At 41.3% G+C, this 19,960-nt stretch overlaps 1 protein-coding gene across 1 annotated transcript in view; it reads right to left on the minus strand.

Annotated features, from left to right (window-relative positions):
- The window catches only part of CDH2 (cadherin 2), a 230,398-nt gene that overhangs the window by 13,798 nt on the left and 196,640 nt on the right, over positions 1–19,960 (minus strand). Inside the window, exon 14 of the mRNA XM_060118611.1 lies at positions 18,404–18,543. Within this exon, the coding sequence (XP_059974594.1) occupies positions 18,404–18,543 (140 nt within the window). The remainder of the gene's footprint in view (positions 1–18,403; positions 18,544–19,960) is intronic.

A 19,960-nucleotide genomic window follows, 5' to 3' on the forward strand; every position in this document is an offset into this window, starting at 1 on the left:
CGTTATGGTGAGTTGTATAATCATTTCATTATATATTACAATGTAATAATAATAGAAATAAAGTGCACAATGAATATAATGCACTTGAATCATCCCCAAACCATCACCCCACCCCACCCCACCCCGGTCCGTGGAAAAATTGTCTTCCACAAAACCGGTCCCTGGTGCCAAAAAGGTTGGGGACCGCTGGTCTAGAGTCTGCAAACTATTGTTGGTGGGTCCAGTCTGATCTGTGGCCTGTTTTTCTTGAAGAATAGCTTTTACATTTTTAAAGGATTATTTAAAACAACGGTAACAATGAAGAAGGCAAAGAATATTCTACAGAGACTATATGTGGCCCCAAAGCCTTGCTATCTAGCCCTTTAAAGAAAAAGTTTTCCAACCTCTGGCCCAGAGGTAAGAAGCCAGGGAGTGTGGATTCTCTTCTGGTGCAGTCCTGTGGGAATGTCTTGGAAATACAGCCTGTCCACTTTGAGGGGCAGAGAAGAACTTGAGAAAAAGGATGCTCTGGGCATTGGTTGGACCTTCAGAACTATTTTCAGCTTTAGCATCAGCCAGCTGGACAGGAAAGTCCAAAGACACTAACTATAATGTGGAAATGCATCAACATTTTAGGTTTGGGCAAATACTTGATAGTTTTCAAACCTCTAAATTCTGGTGATATAAAACGTCACATCCCCAGCTTAACTGAAATTCTCTAATTCACTGTTGATATTTACAGAAAGTACAGATTTTCTGGTACCCTTTTTAGTTCAGGCTTCATCTCTGTCTGCAACCAGCTCAAAACTGTTTACAGTTATCTCTGTAGTGGTTTTGATTCATTCGACGCTTGAATATTTACCATGTTCTGAAAATGCTCGAGATCCTTTACATATGTTTCCTCACTTAATGGTCTGAACAACACTGTGTGACGTTAAGTTTTATTATCCTCATTTAAGAATTGAGGAAACTGAGTCTCAAATCACCCAAGTCATCTGTCGATGGCTCCAGATCTACTGAGACACAGAGACAGGCTCTGACTTCAAATGGATTAGACTCTAAAGCCTAGCTCCTGGCACAGGCCATCTGGGAGGGCGAGTCAAGTCCCAGCTACAAGGTTGGATGGATGAGGGAAAAGGGGCAGGAATGTGAAGAATGATTAAAACAACAAAGGAGTCACTGACATTCAACCCACTATGTACCAGGAGCTATACCAGCCTCCTGTAAGTGTCTTCTCACTGATATTTTCTCCTTTCTTCTTTCTGAAGAATGCTTTATTACCATAATTTTAGATGAAGAAACAGACTCGGAAAGGTTGAGTAACTTGTCCAAGGTCACACAGCTGGTATTCGATTGACATGAGAATCAAAACCAGGTGTGTCTGACTTCCAACTGTCAATCTAAAACTGAGCTCTGTTCATTGAGACGCCTTAGTTGTTCTGACAACCCTCCCCTAAACAACTCTTAACCAAGGGCTTCAACTAAGCTAACGAGCGAAGGCACTCAGGAAAAGCTCCTCCTCTGAGGGATGGACAAGGTGATACGGGAGGGGAGGCAGGCACACAGAGTAGGACAGGCCAGAGTGGGATGTACGGCTGGTACATCGCCAAGTATAAAACGCTCAGAGAGGGAAAGAGCGTGTTAGGTTCCAACCTTGAATGACACGTGGGTTTGGGAGAAAGGACCGTTCTGGGGAATCAACAGCGTGAGCAAGGGCATGGGGATGCTGTGTCCTTTCGTGAGGGCAGAGTATTTCAAAGCACCCATACAAAACTTGAGTGAAAACACCTTGATCTTGCACACATGGGCTCCATTTAAAATTTTATAGGACGTGTGAGTTATTTATAGACTATCTTAAAGCAGAGGCACATAATGGTATGACAGACGGGAAAGCCTTTGAAATGTTAAAATGTTATACAAAATAAAGAAGGGGGATTCATTTAGAGAATTCTGAATGCTTGCACACGAAGAAGCATCGTTTTCCAGGCGATGTTTAATTACGTAACTACCAAGCTTAATAGAGGGGCTTAACCATGAGTCAGCGTGTCTTCTGACAACGATGGAAGCTTTTTGTAGAAAGGGGAAAACAGACTAAGTACAGGGATGATGACAGTTAATAAATATTTTTACACTGAGGGTGAAAAATGGTCTATCAGAGGTCTCAATTACATGAAATTAAGTAATTGAATCTTATGCTTGAGGACTGTCTTTAACCTGGTGACACATTCCTTGACCGGCCTCAGTATATCACAACAACTCCATATAAGAATACAGAGTGATTTCTTTGGCGTAACTGGAGCCATGAGAGGCAGTGGGATGTTTCTTACGTGGAAAGGACTTGTCCACCCTGATTTCTTATACAGCTCCCACTCTATCCAAAGGTTACAAGCAGAAATGCATTACGTTTGGTTGACAGTGTTGAAAAAATTTTCTAATAAGTTGTCAACACACAGACCTTGGGATATTTTACCTGAAAATAGGAAGATGTGGTGTAAAACCAGGCTTAACTTCTGACACAGCAATCTGTTACAGCTGAGAGCATCTATCTCCTTTGGACAAGGACGGTCTGTCCACCTGGCCTGCTTCACTTATTAGTGTATACATGTATCAGCATATTCATTTACAGATTCTTACCTTTCTTTCGATAGCCCTTTCCTACTATCTTAAGAACCAGAGCAGGAAATCTAAAGATGTCTGTGGTCAATATGTCAGGCCCATAGAAAGTGCTCACTAAAAATGTGTTGAAGAAAATTCTCAGGGATGATATTATGCCAGATGTGCACAAGAGCAAGAAATGTGCTTTTGGATCACATGACACACCATGGCAGTAATTCACAATGGGGAGGAAGGGAAAAAGACCCCGGGTCCCATTGCTGAGACTCTTTGCCATGGTGAGTACCTTCCCCTCCATGATGCAAACGTGTCATGTTCCTCAGATACACTGACATCTAAAAAAGAGGCACAAAACCACTGATTTACAGGAAACTAGAATTTGGGTTAAAGCACGTGGCTTAACTTTTCTCTGTGATGGTTTCCCTTGTCTATTGCAAATACGGGATATGAAAATCTGATGGTGGTATGAAGTGGGCAGAAGTGTCTTCAGATCACAGAGACGGGTTTTCCTGTCCACATCCATCTGTGCTCTATGGCAGAGTCCTGACCCGAGGATCCAGTTTTAAGCCTTTTGATAAGGGGTCATTCTATGTGAAATTATACATCCTAAATTATATATCTTTATAATCCCATGATGCTTTACTTAAACACACAAATTACAGCATGTAGGATAAGAATTCTAAAGAGAATTACAGAGACTGAAAACATTCTCAGGGTCACTGGGTTCATGGCCTTACTTCTGAAGATTAGAAAGAACCCCAGAAGAAATCTTATTTGGTTCCTAAAACTCTCTAGAGAAAAAGTGGATCTAAAAATTCTCTTACGATTGTCAACCTTACTTTGTCAACATTAACTTCCCAGAGAAATCCAGTTTTCAAACGAAGGCCATGGAAAAATCTTATTTTAACTAACGTTTGGAATATGTGTTATTTGGCAATGATCATGAGAAGCAGGAACAGAATTAGGGTTTTTAAATATTAACATTGCAAGTAACTGAAAACACTTCTTTTTGGGTCTATGATTTAAAATGTCTTAAAGGTGACACAATTTTGGGAGAGTTAGTAAGAGTTAGTCAGCAGCTTTAACTCTGGTTCTGCCTTTTCTTATTAAATCCCCCGACTTGCAATGATTTATAATTGGTTCAGAAAATGATACCACGAATCGACCTGAAGGCATTTGGTTACGTTTAAATAAAATAAAATGCTGCTTCAGTATAAAGTGAAATTCTAGATTCCCAGGCAAAAATTTCCGAAAGCTCTGTGGCTGGCAGAATCTACAGAATTGTGCAATTATGCCTGTTTTTTATTTATTTTTATTTATTTATTTTTGCGGTACGAGGGCCTCTCACTGTTGAGGTCTCTCCCGTTGAGGAGCACAGGCTCCGGACGCGCAGGCTCAGCGGCCATGGCTCACGGGCCCAGCCGCTCCGCGGCATGTGGGATCTTCCCAGACCGGGGCACGAACCTGTGTCCCCTGCATCGGCAGGCAGACTCTCAACCACTGTGCCACCAGGGAAGCCCTAATTACGTCTGTTTTAGAGAGCGATGAAAATATTCATTTACCGTATCATGAGTATCTAAAGAGAGCTTACTGGGTGCCTGATGCCATTTTTAGCTCTGAGAGTGTGAAAGAAGGAAACCAACCTTTACCTGGTGCCCATAATCTGTCAGCAGTTACCTTAGGTGCCTCCTTATGTGATATCTCAGACGCTCCAAGCAAAATCCTGCCAAGAGAGTGTTGTTCTATCCCACTGATTCCCGTAACTCGGAGAGGTTAATGATTTGCCCAAGATCATGGACTCAGTTAAACAGTGTGGAAAGAGCAAACAGAGACCACCAGGCAAGCAAAATAACAACTAAAAAAAGCTGCATCTTCATATATAGAGATCAGACCTGTGGTTGTCAAGGGCGGGGCGGGGTGAGGGAGGGAAGGACTGGGAGTTTGGGATTAGCAGATGCAAACTATTACATATAAGACGGAAAAACAACAAGGTCCCACTATATAGCACAGGGAACTACATTCAATATCCTGTGATAAACCATCATGGAAAAGAATATGGAAAACAATATATATTTGTATACCTGAGTCACTTTGCTGTACAGGAGAAATTAAACACAACATTGTAAATCAACTATACTTAAAAAAAAAAAAAGGCTGTACCTTGTTGCCTGGGCCAGTGAAGAAAGGGACAGAATTTGCTGAAGGGGGGAAAATGAGGGGCTTTAGGAGCCAGAAGGGAAGTTCAAGGTGGTTATGCTAACTAGGCACTGGAATCCAGGACTCCGGTCTGTGCACAGCTGGTTAAAGCCTCACTGCCTTTTAGTCAGAAGGGAGTCTTAACTTGGGTCCAACAACAGTCTGTCACGTGAGGGAGGGGGAGGGCTCTCAAAGTTCCTGGTCCTTTCTCAGCCTCCACCAGTGAGAACCAGGGATGGAACACAAGAGCAAGTTTGGCTGGTTGGTGCAAGTGGAAAATGTTCCTTTTATAGTAGCAAAGGCAAGTAACTTTCAAATTCCCATATAGATAAGGTAAATATTTTTAATGTTTCAAGACTGAGTGAGAGAAATAAAAATACTAACATGAAAGTAAGTGGACAAAATTCTCAAGGGGAAAAAAAAAGCTACCCGATACTTTTTTCTTTTTCTTGCCTGTGGCACAGGTAAGAAACCCTTCAGTCAGACACAAAAAGGAATGGAAGATGGAAAAGGAGAACATTATTACCTCACCCTATATAGCTCCTGGCGTTAAAATAATTGAATAAAATAGCGACGAGGTGTCAACACATTACTACACAGCTGCTGACGGGTAAGTTGAATACACTTGCAAGCTTTATGTAAATTACATTACAACCGGATTTTCTTCCCCAGTGAGGTATAGTTATGATGGTAACTATTTACACAGGGGAACTGATGTGGAAAACGAGGTTGATTCTAGGGATTACAAAAGCCCCCAAAACAAAAGATTTGCTAACAGCTTTTCTGGTTTAAATCATAAGCCTAATAGAAATAAAATAACTTGGAGACTTAATATATAGATGAAGGTCCCCCATTCTCTGTTTTCATCCATGTTTTCATCTCACTGGAGAGCCGCTTTACCACTCCCCACAGTGGGAGGGAGGTGAGTCTCCATTAAACACATTCACTGCTTCTGCTTCCGTGGTTTACCGTTCATGCTGCCCTGTCACAGCTTCTTTTAAAATTCTGTTTTCGAGAATGAGCACATTCTTTGGTGCAAAATTGTGGTTCTGCTTCAGAAACTGGCACTGTTGAAATTTTATCACAACTTATTTCCCATTGTAAAATTATGGCACGTTCTTTTGGAAACAAATGCAGCAAATACAATGCAATTCAATTTGATTCAACAAAGACTTTCTGAAGAGTCTCTTGGGCCACAGACTCGGTTACTGACCTCATAGAGCTTTTAGTCTAGTGTCTTTTAAAAGGACACATTTAGGGCTTCCCTGGTGGCACAGTGGTTGAGAGTCTGCCTGCTGATGTAGGGGACATGGGTTCGTTCCCCGGTCCGGGAGGATCCCACATGCCGTGGAGCGGCTAGGCCCGTGAGTCATGGCTGCTGAGCCTGCATGTCCGGAGCCTGTGCTCCACAATGGGAGAGGCCACAACAGTGAGAGGCCCATGTACCGCAAAAAAAAAAAAAAAAAAAAAAAAAAAGGGCACATTTAAAGCTAATATAAATTTAACATAATAGATAAAACTATTAAAAAATATGGAAAATGAAGGTGTAAGGAGCTGTGAAAGAGGTGCTGCTGAAAGAAATAAGGATATGGATACACAAAGCATTTCTAGCAGAGTAACAGGGGCTTCAGAAAATGCTGCTCCTCTCAAAATGTGAGATTTATTTTTTATCCTAATGTTTGTAATTTCCCATTCTTTCTATGTAATTCAATTACAGCCCTATAAACATGGACATGTTTTCTTAACCCTTTCAAGCACCGTCTTGGGAGACAAAAAGTATAGCTTTCCGAATGCATCTTCAGTAATACATTCTCACCCCAAGCCCCAACTTCTCCTTATGTAAAACAAAAATGTCACCACTCTGAAAAGGTCAAAGTCATTCTATCTTAGCGTGACCTATTTATCTATCTTGGAGGAAATCTAAAGATAGGTAATATAAAGTAATGGCAGTATTTGGTTGGGAATATGGTGACGGCATCAAAATCCTTCACTCATTTATGTCACGTTGTTTTGGAATTTCCTAAAGAGATATAGTCTTTGTTTTAAGATAAATCTACAAATGAAATCAATACAGAAAAGGGAGTATAGTGTTGTGATTTTAAAAAATGGATTCTGAAATCAGAGCATCTGGATTCAAATCCTGGCTCTACCCTATCTATCTGGGTGACCTTGGGCAGATTACATAAATTTCCTGTGCTAACCTTCAGAGTATTCAACCTTGGGACAAAAGAGTGAATGAAGACTTCATTAATGGAAAAAAGTCTATAGCAGGGATCAACTTTTCCTGTAAGACCTAATAGTAAATATTTCAGGCTTTTTGGGCCATCGAGTCTCCGTCAAAATACCTCAACTCTGCTGCTGCTGTGTAATAGTAGCTATAGGCAGTACGTAAGCTGTGGACATGGCGCAAGGCCACACAAAATGGAATTTTTATAAAGTTCCAATACAACTGTATGAAAATAGGCAACTGGTAGATTTGGCCAACTGGCAGAAGTCTGGCATATACCACTTAGTATCTTAGCTTTTTTTTTACATCCTGGTAACACATACTTGGCATACAAATCTTTATCTCTGTATTGCTGGGTAACTTTCCATTCCTCTAAAACTAAATGTAATAAACTTAAAATCAGTCAGGAAGAATAAACATTAAGATGAATTACATAAAATATTGTGTTAATTTACGTGAAGTGATCAGGATAGTAAATTAAAAAGTCACGTGCAAATCAACTGCACATTAAAAATATTGAATGCCCAGTAGGTAATGGGTACCAACCAGTTCAGACCATATGTTGTCTGTAGCCTACCAGTGAGTCACCTGGCCATGAGGGTTTTTGAAAACAGCATGAAAAAAGGGATGACAGTGTGCTAACCCAAATTCCTGGTGAAATTTTCCTCTTGTGAAATCAGTGTCACTCTTTCAATAGCTAATATATACTGGAGTTTGCAGGTGGGTATAAATGCATGAATAACTTGGGAACATATTTAAAACAGTGTGCTTTGGCCAACAATGAAAATGTTGAAAGTGGTCTCCACAGCTATGTCCAGAGTCAGCCATCTGTTAGCTTGTTTATAAAGCAGAATGATTTTGTAAAGCAGTTATTTCGAAGAATCAAATATACCAGTTTCATTCTCTGCTTGAGTCAGAGGGTCAGGCTTGGTTGCCCACACTGGGGCTGGTTCCTGAGATTGGTGAGTAATCTTTAGAGACCGTCTTGGCTCAAGCAGAGATCCCTGGTCTCAGGGAAGTGGCTGGTTTGGTCTCCAGGTGCTTTCTTGTACCTGTGCCTCATCCTTCTGTCTAGGTATCCAGCGTGGACTTTAGATTTTAGTACCTGTTGCCCAGATTGTATCTCAGGTCTTTTAAATAACTTGGCTCCTCAAATTGCTTTTCCAGATTCTACATTTGTCACTGTCAAAATGTGCTCAATTTTGCAAGCCATGCTTAATGAATTAATTGGGTCTTACCCTTTGCCTGTTCTAAAGCCAGATTACCAGTGGTCATCTAATAAGCTGAGGGTAAGTGCCCAGCCTCACTGTTTCTACCAAGTAACACCTGCCTGCCATAGACAAGCAAGAGTAAATAAAACGTCTTTCATGGGACCTCCATCCCGGCGCATAAGAGCTGGGCCTCTCAAGTCACATGGACCTGGGTTTGAAAACTGGACTAATGGCAATATCTACTGCATAGGGTTGTTGGGATTATAAAAGATTATAAAAGACACGTGAACTGAGAGCAGAGCCCAGTGCCTGACATAGGATAAGTATGTAATGAAACACTGGCATTTATGAATCTGATCATCATTTCCTGAAGCCATCATAGATTTCAAAAAATGAAAGTGAAGTTATCAGGCGGTAATGGTTCAATTAACCCTGTAGAAAGACTTGCAAACTAAGAGATTCTGGAAGAGGGCCCAGTGCACAAACATTCTATGAGTGCCTGCGAGGTGTCAATTGTCCTAGATACTGTAATAAAAAAATGAATGTGACAAGTCCCTGCTCTCAGGGCCTCTAAGGTCAGGACCAGGGCTGCACACAAGATCTCAAAATAGAGGCAGACACGGGATATGCTGCGGGAGCACGCAGCAGAGACACTCGATTCAGCCTGCGACCCTGAGAGATGTATTGAGATGGAATCTTGGGGGCTGAATAGAGTTAGGTAGGGCAAGACTGTGGACTAAGCCATAAAAGTGTGAAATAGCGTGGGCTTCCCTGGTGGCGCAGTGGTTGAGAGTCTGCCTGCCAGTGCAGGGGACGCGGGTTCGAGCCCTGGTCTGGGAGGATCCCACATGCCGCGGAGCAACTGGGCCCGTGAGCCACAATTGCTGAGCCTGCACATCTGGAGCCTGTGCTCCGCAACAACAGAGGCCGCGATGGTGAGAGGCTTGCGCACCATGATGAGGAGTGGCCCCCGCTTGCCACAACTAGAGAAAGCCCTCGCACAGAAACGAAGACCCAACACAGTCATAAATAAATAAATACATTTTTAAAAAAAAGTGTGAAATAGCGTGAGACAGGTTAGATGTATAGGAAGTTCAATTCTACTGCAGTTTAAAATGCAAGGGGGAGGATCAATGAGAGGTAAAACTGAGTCATCAACCCACAGAGTCCCCCTTCCTCAAAGCCAAACCCTGAGTCACAGGAACTGTGGGTTCTTTCCCCATCTCAGGCACTTCAACTCTGTTAAATGTGCTTTCTGTGTCACGGAGATGCTGGGGATCTGATCTACTGAAATACTGAGACTAATTTCTAGAGATCACATGAGACATAATTTCATTGGAAAAAAAAAAAAAAGCCAGTTGACACTCGTACAGCAATCACGTCTGGATCTTTTGGGTTTTGGAATCCCTGCCCACTAAAAAGAGCTCCTGGCATGACTCCCTTTATCCTTAAATATGTGATTCCTTTCACGTGCAAGTGCTGGGCCTCCATCAAGACTTTAGTATCCCCGGGGCGCAGGGGCAGTGCTCCCCAGGTGGGGGACAGCTGTTCTCCCTGGATTTGGGTGAGCCTGACACACAGTGTCCCATTTTCCTGCTGGACCTCCTGTGTCTCCTCTGTGTCCAGGGACCCACTTCTTTCTGACACATCTGGATGGGTCAGATCGATGCTCTTTTTTTTTTTTTTTTTTTTTTTTTTTTGCGGTGCGCGGGCCTCTCACTGTTGTGGCCTCTCCCGTTGCGGAGCACAGGCTCCGGACGTGCAGGCCCAGCGGCCATGGCTCACGGGCCCAGCCGCTCCGTGGCATGTGGGATCATCCCGGACCGGGGCACGAACCTGCGTCCCCTGCATCGGCAGGCGGACTCTCAACCACTGCGCCACCAGGGAAGCCCCAGATCGATGCTCTTGATCTAGCTGTGGGTAGTTACTGTGAGAATGCATGTTCTCACAGAACCTCAGGAAGATTCTCTAAACTCAGGTACCTAACTAGGGTGGCTAGAGTCTTCCAGCTGGTCACCAAACCCATTTATTCTTCTCAAGGCAGGAGTGGAAGTGATGTGTCTCATTTCCAGGCCTGGCCCAGGAAAATCTCCCACAAATCATCCTTCCTGCCCTTCTGTCACCCAGTGACACATGTATGTATGGCTAGGATGACCTTGGAAGCCACATGTGGAAGATGGGGGAGTCACTGGCGCTCTTAGTGACTGCGTGGAATGGCACAAACTTTCTCTCCCCATTCCAAACTCCCATGACTCGAAACCCAATTACGGCCAAGTAAGCAAGAAATAAACTTCAATGAGGCTTAGGTCACTGAAATCTTAGAGCTTGTTATAGCAGCTAGCCTATTTTAACTAAGAGATCTGCCTAAATATATTTGTGGCTAATTCCCTTTCTTTCTTTCTCTTTTTAAAAAACCAGTACTACAGGAAACTATCCTATGGTTTCAGAGCACTGTAGTTCCTCCTTCCCATAGGAATTTGTTTTTGTTCATCCAAAGCATAATAATTATTATATAATTGAACCAGAGTCTGCAAAAAAGGGTATCTACAAAGGATAGGCTGAAAACATAAATCCATAAAGCTGGCCTGGTATGGAAAAAAGGAAACCAACAATTACTGGAACACACTTGCTGCTTCAAGAAGTCTCTGTTTAGTTTCCAACAATCACTGCCATGTCAGAATGCAGGCCATCTTTCCATTTCTTGAGAGGACAGGAGACTTTCAACTGATCCAGAATCCAGCTTTCTGACATGGCCCCAAACCATCAGGGCTGGTAGCAGGTACCTACTCAGAGAGCTCAGAACCATCTCTAGTGCAAAAGAAACTAGCCCAGAGAATGTCTCTTAAGACTTCAGAAACCAAATTTGGGCATTCCCAGAGTCCCCATCGGCCTGGAATGTGAAGCCTGCTGAGCCCAAGAGGTGCTGGGCCTTGGGGCAAGAGACTGAGAGCAAACAGCTTATTAGCCAATTGTGAGGCTATGCTCAACAGCAGCAGTAGGTATGGGAATTCAGAGTGGTACCCAGTGGATAACAAGGGCTGAGAATCCAAGAGTGACCCAGAGAAAACCAATGTGGCGTCTTCACGCAGCTCTTCACACTTTCGGTCAGGATCAGCTCTGACCAGCGTCAGCGTTAATCTCAAATGAGTTGACTCTGCTTGTGCAGGTGCCAAGCCTGCTCCCTTACTGCTACCCTTGTTCCCCTGAACCACCAGCTGTGGTCCTAAGGCTCCCAGCGTCCACTGACTGTCACTGGAGAAACTTCAGAACATGCATAGCAGCACCTTCTTTCATAGACCCAGAGCCCCCAAACAGCCCAAGGCCTCGGGAACAGAAAATCTTCCCAAGTTAAAATTTAAGAGCAGAGAAAACTACTCTAGATCGTGGAGCCTACTTCAAGGAGGGGACGGCCTTCTTCTGATAAATTCAGATGACATTCTGAAAGTTTTCACTGCCAGGCTGAGCTTGAGCTTTGCCAAGGAAGGTACCATCTTCTTTGGGCTCAGGCCTACTGGGATTTAATCCCCATCTTCACTACTTTCTAACAGTGGGGACCTTCTTTGCTGGACTGGGGGAGGGTCAAATGAAATTATGGATATAAAGCACTTAGTACAGGTATTCAGTACAGTGCCTAATACATAGGTTACCACACACACCCCACCCCCCAACAATAGCTTCTGCTGTTATTATGGAGAATGAAGCTGTATAACGTCAAGAGATTTAGGCAGAGGTTGTTTAAAGACAGCACTAGTGAGTATTATAAACATAATATACATTCAGTATATGTCTGTTTAATGTAAGAGTAATCGTAATTAAATCTAAGCTTTAAAGAGCAGGAAGCTAACAGTTTCTGTTTCCCATCCTGGGGCTAAAAGGGGACGGTTCCAGGAGAAGTGAACTACCAGGTGGTTACACTGTACATTCACCCGTATTTTATTAGTGATGCTAATATGGAAGGAACCAGATACAAAGATCCTGAAAAGGGATACAGTGTCTGCAACCAGCTCCACTGACCAAAAGGGCACTGAAGGACATCTACTAATGAGGATAATTAAACATGACTTGATAACCACCCCAAAGACCCCCTGATCACGGCAGCGAAGCAGATAAAGAAGGGACCTCACCCTCTGAAAAGAGACTGGGCATTATACTGAGTCTGTCCAACTGCCAACAGCACTGTGAGGAAATAATGGTTGTGTTCAGAACACATCTAATGCCAGTTTCAAAGACGGGCCCAACCTAGTCACGTGACAATGGAAACCAGAGCAGAATATCCACACGCACCGAGAAAAGTCTACTGTACACAAGACAAGAGAAAAGATATGGAGGTGTTTTTTTTGGTTTGTTTGTTTTGTTTTTCTTTTCTTAGGCTCTATATTTTTAGCTATTTTGTTAAAGAAACTAGCAACCTGTGTTTTGGCACAGAACTTAAACAGAGATGCTAATCAACAGCAGGGAAGATAAAGGCTCCCTTGTAAAGGACTGTTTTGCTTTGTTTTCTTTCTAATCAGTGAGCTCCTGAAGGATACTTCCTCTGGGCAGGAAGAATAAGAATTCTGGCTAAGCCAGCTTTAGGCTAGGCATCATAGCCTCCTGGCGACAGCTGCTGCAGACCTGCCTTTGCCTGTAGCCACAAGCCTCCACCGAGATCTACCCATCTTTGAAAGCTGATGATTCTGAAAGACTGTCTGGCGGAGACGTCCAGCAGACCACAGCCTGATCATGACAAGCTGTCTGCTTCCTATGGCACAGTCTCCAACCACATCTGGAGGTAACACCCATGCTCTGTAAAATACCAGCTACGTGTAATAAAAATCGACCAAAACTTGTCTAGAATGTAACATGGCACCAATTCCATTTCCGAGGCTCACTCTTGTAAAAACATAATGTCTTCTAAAAAAAAAAAACAATAAAAAATATGAGCAAAGTCTGTTGCCAAAAAGGCTTAATGCATGCTTCAAAGAAATAGAATTTCTAACAGGGAGCCACATGTGAATTATGGACAGTAGTATACAGTGTACTTCACAAAACTGAACTTCTCAGGAACCGGCTATGATTTTAAGATTAAAAAAGCAATGGTATCTTGTTTAGAACATGGAGAAGCATTTGGCATAAATTCACTTAGAAAGTAAGAGTATTAAAGTGTTCTTTTTCTTAAGGAAAAAAAAGTAAATGATAAAATCCATCCAAAACTTAAAAATAGAAATCTTGATGAATTCTATTGGAGAAAATATCCTAACAGATAGGGAGATATATTAGAAAGCTCTAGTAATGAAAACAGCATGGTATTGGCCTAAGAATAGACAAATAGGACAACTAGTACAGCACAGAGCACCTGGAAGCCATGCCACAGGTCCACGCGTATATAACCACCTGCTTTATGACAAACGAACCCCTTCAATGCAGTGGAGATGGGTTATCTTTTTAGTAAACAGTGCTGGATAGCCAGCTAGGAAGAAAACAAAAAAGACCCCTGATCTATATCTTTTTTTTTATTGGAGTATAATTGCTTTATAATGCTGTGTTAGTTTCTGCTGTACAATGAAGTGAATCAGCTATATGTATATCTATACCCCCTCCCTCTTGGACCTCCCTCCACCCCCATCCTACCCAACTAGGTCATCACAGAGCACCGAGCTGAGCTCCCTGTGCTATACAGCAGGTTCCCACTAGCTAGCTATTTCACACATGGTAGTGTATTTATGTCAAACCTAATCTCCCAGTTTGTCCCACCCCCCCTTCCCCCTCTGTGTCCATACGTCCGTTCTCTACGTCTGCTTCTCTATTCCTGCCCTGCAAATAGGTTCATCTGTACCATTTTTCTAGATTCCACAAATATGCGTTAATATACGATACTTGTTTTTCTCTTTCTGGCTTACTTATACTACATGAATAATCCATTACAGATGGATCACAGACTTAATATAATAGGTAAAACCATAAAGCTTCAAGAAGGCAAGATTTTTTTGGGGGGCATTCATTAACTCAGGGAGACAAAGTTTTCTTAAATAGGTATAAATGTACTAACCATAATGGAAAAAACTGATAAATTAGACTTCATTAAAATTAAAAACTTCTTTTCATCATAAGGTACCACTAAGAGAATAAAAAAGCAAGCTACAGAATAGAAGGTATTTATAATACATTTATCCGACAAAGAACTGATATCCATAGTATATAAGGCCCTCCTACAAATCAATAAGAAAAAGACAATCAACCCAATAGAAAAGTAAACAAATAATCTGAACAGACACTTCACAGAGAAGATATCAAAATGGCAAGTAAGTCAGTAGGAACATCCCAATTAAATCATAATGAGGCATATACTACCAGAGTGGCTAAAATTTTGAAAGACTGAAAAAACCCAAGGGCTAGTGAGAATGTAGGGCAATTTGAAGTCTCATATGCCGCTGTGGCCGGGGGAGTGTGAACTGGTACAATCACTTCGGAAAACTGGCAGGAGTGTACTGAGGGCTGCGCATATATGCATATTCTAGGACCTAAAAATTCAATCCCTGAGCATATACCAGCAGAAATGCGCCAAAACACAGGCATAAGAACATTCATAGCAGTTTTATTCATAATAACTCAGCTGGATCAACTCAAATGCCAAGTGTAGTAGGATGGATAAATAAAATGTGGTCAATTCTCACAACACAACAGTATTTGGCAATGACAAGAAATGAACTACTTCTAAATGTAGCATGGATGAATCTTCCAGATAAAATATTGAGTAAAGGAAGGCAGGCAGGAAAAGTACCTACTGTATGACATCCATTTTTATAATAAAATCCAAAACCAGGTAATGCCCATCTATGGTGATAGAAATAAAAAATACTAGTTACTTTTGACGCAGGGCATACTGCCTGACAGGGGAGTACACAGTAAGTTTCTGGGGGTAATGGAAACATGCTTTGTTGACATGAGCGATGATTATACTCTTAAACAGGGAGGAAGCCTTCTGCTTCTGGTTGGGATAGAGAAAAGCATGAGATTATCATTTACACTCTAATGCTAAGAACAAGCCAGCTATGTTACTAAATCACAGATTTCTGAGAACATAAGATAGCTAAAAACATAATGAGATCTAATGAATGAAAATAAAGAAACCAGCAAGCCCTTTCTAGGAGAAAGAAGACCCATAACTGTTCTTATCCCCGGAGGAAGAGTGAGAAGAGTCATTCAATGGTAAAAGGACAGATTACCCTGACTCTGAAGGAAACTTTAGAGGCCATGAGTGGATATAGGCTTGATGGAGTCACATCCTTGGGGAGCCTGTACCTACCACCAGCTCCTTCCCATAGGCCTTTACCTAGTGCACAAAGTGGGGGTCCACCAAAGGGTGGGTGCAGGGCCACAGATCTGTCATACTAAGGAGGGAGTTTGGATTTGATAATTTCCAAAGAGCAGATGGGGTGTGCATCCAGAGACCGGACACTCATGAGGAGGCTGCCGCAGGTCAGTGATGTTTCTGACCTAAGTGAAGGCAGTGTCCTGGATGATGGTGAAAGTGAATGGATTTCATGAACCACTTTAGAGGCAGAGGAGACAGAACCTTCGGTGTAGGCTTCCTATACTGCATATTTTATTCCGCTATTATGAGGTAAAAGAGTGAATAAAAAACCCATCATCTAATTTTGTCACAATTTTCTATAATGAGAACTGCAAATGGGAATTGTAACAGGATCAGAGAATGGGTGGAAGCTCTTGATCTAGACTAAACTGCCATCAAAGAACCAAGAGGCAACAGAAAGACGCCACAGGAAGACCAGCACTATTTCAATAAAGAAATGAGCCACTGAGGTCAATCCAGAGCAAGTTCCAGAAGAGTCTTTGGACTATCAAGAAAGTGGGTAGGAAGCGACACATTCGTGCCCAAGAGTTGATCTGGGAGCAGAGAAAATTTCCTGGGTCAGGTAAAGAAGAGGTTGAAGATTGATGATAACAATTTTAATAAATCTTGCAATAGGTAAGTTTTACCATTTGATCTCAAGCATCAATCTAAGTGGACACAGTCAGTAATGGAAGTAAGTCTTTCCTAAAATAACTACAACAATAAAATTTCATTAAATAATTTCTTAAAGGAATTGGAAGCGGGGAGAAAAAGCCAGATCAGTTGACATCAAGTACCCTGGTCCAGACCCTCGGATGCTGTGAAATATCTTGGTTCTTGATTCTACACAGCATCTGGTCATGACTGGTATCCTTCTAGTTGTTACTATTTTTACCGAAGCTTCACTGAGTTGGGTTTAGGTTTATGCCTAGAAAATTATGCATAATGACATGAAAAATAAAATGCTGAAAGAAGAAGATTTATGAGATAATGTGATCAGTATAACGTTTGCTCTTCTTGAACATAGCTCAGGAAAGTGAAAGGACAGATTAATGAGGGATTAAGCCAAACATAAATTTTAATATCCAAAGACATTATTTATAAGCAAGAAACCCTGGGGTATATTTATAGAGCCACTTTAATTAGTCAGTATTCAAAACAGCTTTACACATGAGTCAAGTTTTCAACAGATTTAAAATACACATCTCTTCTAAATGAGAGAATTGAGGTATTGTAAACCAAGCATGGAATCAGGAATCGGAAGATGCGGGCTTGAGTTCTGACTCTGCCAGTTACAGACTTGGAGAGCAAATCACAAAACCTGTTCAAATGGAAAATGGAAAACTCTGATGGACTGCCACAAAGATGAAACACAACAATGGGTGTGAATGTGCTTTGTAAAACAAAGAGCGATATATTATTTCCTCAAAGGAGTAAAGAAGAGAAAGAGAACATATGTTCAGAAATTTGCTTGAATTAATTTTTCAAGTTAACAGTCCTATCACTAATGTCTACGTATATACTCTGCAGACAGAGTATTTTGAATTTACTGATAATGATCCAAGACCCAAGGATTCTGGGTTCTTTACCTGACTACTACCCCCAACATTTGCATTAGTATATGGAAGGGAGAGCTATCCAATGTATCTAAGAAATACCTCTCACAGTGATTGCTCATGGATTATACTCATACCTTCCAGATAATTTCTAAAGGAACTATATATTGATAACTATATAGTTAGTTTAGGCTGTATCATCAGACAGAGCTGGATTCAAATCCTACCTCTATCACTTCCTAGTTGTGTGAATTTATAGACTCCAACAATCCCTAGGATCTGTTTGCTAACACAAAAGTGGAGGTAGTCACAATACAGTACACAACTTTCAAAGATTTAAGAGGTAACAGCATTTAATGTGCTTAGCAGAATGCCTGGTACGTAGTACAGACCTTGAAAGTGTTAGTTATAATGATATCTAAAATGTTGCTTCCCAGCAGATAAAATCCTTCATTTTCCACCTACTGGTCATTCCCATCCTTGAACAGGGATGCAGTTCCTTATGTACACACAGAAGCTCATGTTATTCTATAACCAGTCAGGAGCTCAACATTTATTAAGCAACTACTATAAGCCAGGCACCATGACAGACATCACGGGTACAGAGGTGAACTAGATATTGTCTCTATCTGCAAATATTTCTCAAGAATGTAAGACTCTTGGGAATTCCCTAGAGGTCCAGTGGTTAGGACTCTGCACTCTCCCTGCCAGGGCCCGGGTTCAGTCCTTGGTTGGGGAACTAAGATCCCACAAGCCGTATGCGGAGTGGCCAAAAAGAAACAAAAGTAAGACTCTTAAGGGCAAATCTTTGTTGGCTCTGCCCACCTCTGTTTTCCCAGTGATTAAAATAGTGCCTGGATTATTGAATGTGCTTGGTAAATGTTTATGAAATGAATAGCCTGTGCTTTTTCTGCCATACTGATAAAAATCCAAATTCCAACATAGAAACTACTTTTACTTTTATTTTGGATATGCAATGAAGAAAAACTGTAAAGAAAAACATTTTTATCAGTACGGATATAATTCGTATTGGGTGTAAATCCTGGGGTCCTTGAATCAATGTTAATGATCTTCTCACAAAATAAATACAATGACATTTGGCACTTTGGAAAAAAAAATCAATAAGCAGCACAGGTTGGAAAGAATTCACCAAGTGTTTGATAACGTGATAAAGGAAAAGAAACTTGATCCCATTCTTTTACTCTATGTATTAATATTTTCCCCATCACTTTAAGTTTAAGATGATAGAATTTCACTGAGAGATTTAAAGATTTAAAACATGGCTCACCTGGTCTTCTTCTCCTCCACCTTCTTCATCATATTTTAAAATATTATCTCTTACATCGTCTTCTGGATCAATTAAAAGTTGCTTGGCCTGGCGTTCCTTATCCCGACGTTTCATCCATACCACAAACATCAGAACGAGGACTAGGCGGAAAGAGAGTAAAGACATACAGTATTGTAATTTTAAAAACTTGACCTGTCTAATCACAGTCTTCAACATTAAAAATTTATACTTATATGGCTGGAAAACTTGTAATGCATCTTCTACTCTGTTACCTATTTCTGGCCTCACATGACCAGAGACAAGACAAAGCAGAGGCCCCGAGCGTTAGGTTTAGAGTGAGGACCTGGGTTCTGCAAACTGGTGCCCTGTGAACTCACTGAGTGGACGTCTGTCCTCAGTTTTACCATCTACAAATGGGGACAAAAACTATTTCTGTCTTTTACTTTGTCTTGCCAGAGGATAGGATACGCTTAATATAATGGCTTGTAAATTTTAGAACAGCAAACAACAGTAAGTGAAATAGTCACTCATTATTTAATTGCTGTTTCATTCCAGTTGATCCGTCATCATTCTACTCCCCAAATCAGAGAGAAGGGCACTTGTCAAGGACAGGATGTGCTTGCCAAGATGCCTTTGGTAGTACACTAGACCTGGATCAGCGACTTGATCTTGAGGATTTTTGACTCCCAAGGGCCTGGGTCTTACTACTGCACTATTGTGCTTTTCCCTTTCCTATTCAACTGCATGTTTCAGGTAAGAAGGCCAGGGGATTAGTTTGAGCACTGAAATAACATTAGGCGTTCATGCTTTACATTTCTGTGCCAGGATTAGAATCATAAATTTTCCAGTGCGTTGATGTTAAAATCAGCATTGATTCATTTTCCTTCAAAATGGCTTGAGTCACTTCTTCATGCCACAATCCATCCATCAGCTCTAAGTCTTTCTTGATAAGGTTGGTGTATATGCCCCATGTTAGTTGAAACTGAAACATATCCTTAAGTGTACATCTAGTGCACATTCCTTCTAAAATCTGGGGCTATCAGTTTACATCCTGAAGCAAAAGATTTAATGACTCTATTTGAGCACATTTTTATTATTGGCCATAAAAGTAAATATCCTCCTTTTAAAGCCAGATACATGATCTCATTTGCCATTGTTCCAGGGCTAAATCTAGCAAGTAGATTATTAGTATAGCATGTAGGTTTCAAATTATAGTCAAAGTAGTCTCCACATAGGAAGTAAAAAATGCTTAGCCTTCTACAGTAATTGCTTAGAAAAAAAAGGGACAGGATTCTAAATTACTAGAACACTTGCAAATGGAGAAAACATAAAAGAAATGGCCAACATTTTCAAGAAAGTGATTGGTGCATAGCATGATCGCATAGTAAACTAAGTCCTGCTGCTATTCAACAATACAACACAGGGTCCAGGCAATTTATTCTTTTAACCTGCATGCTTACAAGTGGTTCCTAAAGTAATTTCCAGTGGTTAATTCCTTGCATTCCACTGAACCAAAGACTGCAAAGTATTTTAAAAAGAAGCAATTCCTTAATCTAG

This window comes from Mesoplodon densirostris, chromosome 15, assembly GCF_025265405.1.
Source record: "Mesoplodon densirostris isolate mMesDen1 chromosome 15, mMesDen1 primary haplotype, whole genome shotgun sequence".
Lineage (NCBI taxonomy): Eukaryota > Metazoa > Chordata > Mammalia > Artiodactyla > Ziphiidae > Mesoplodon > Mesoplodon densirostris.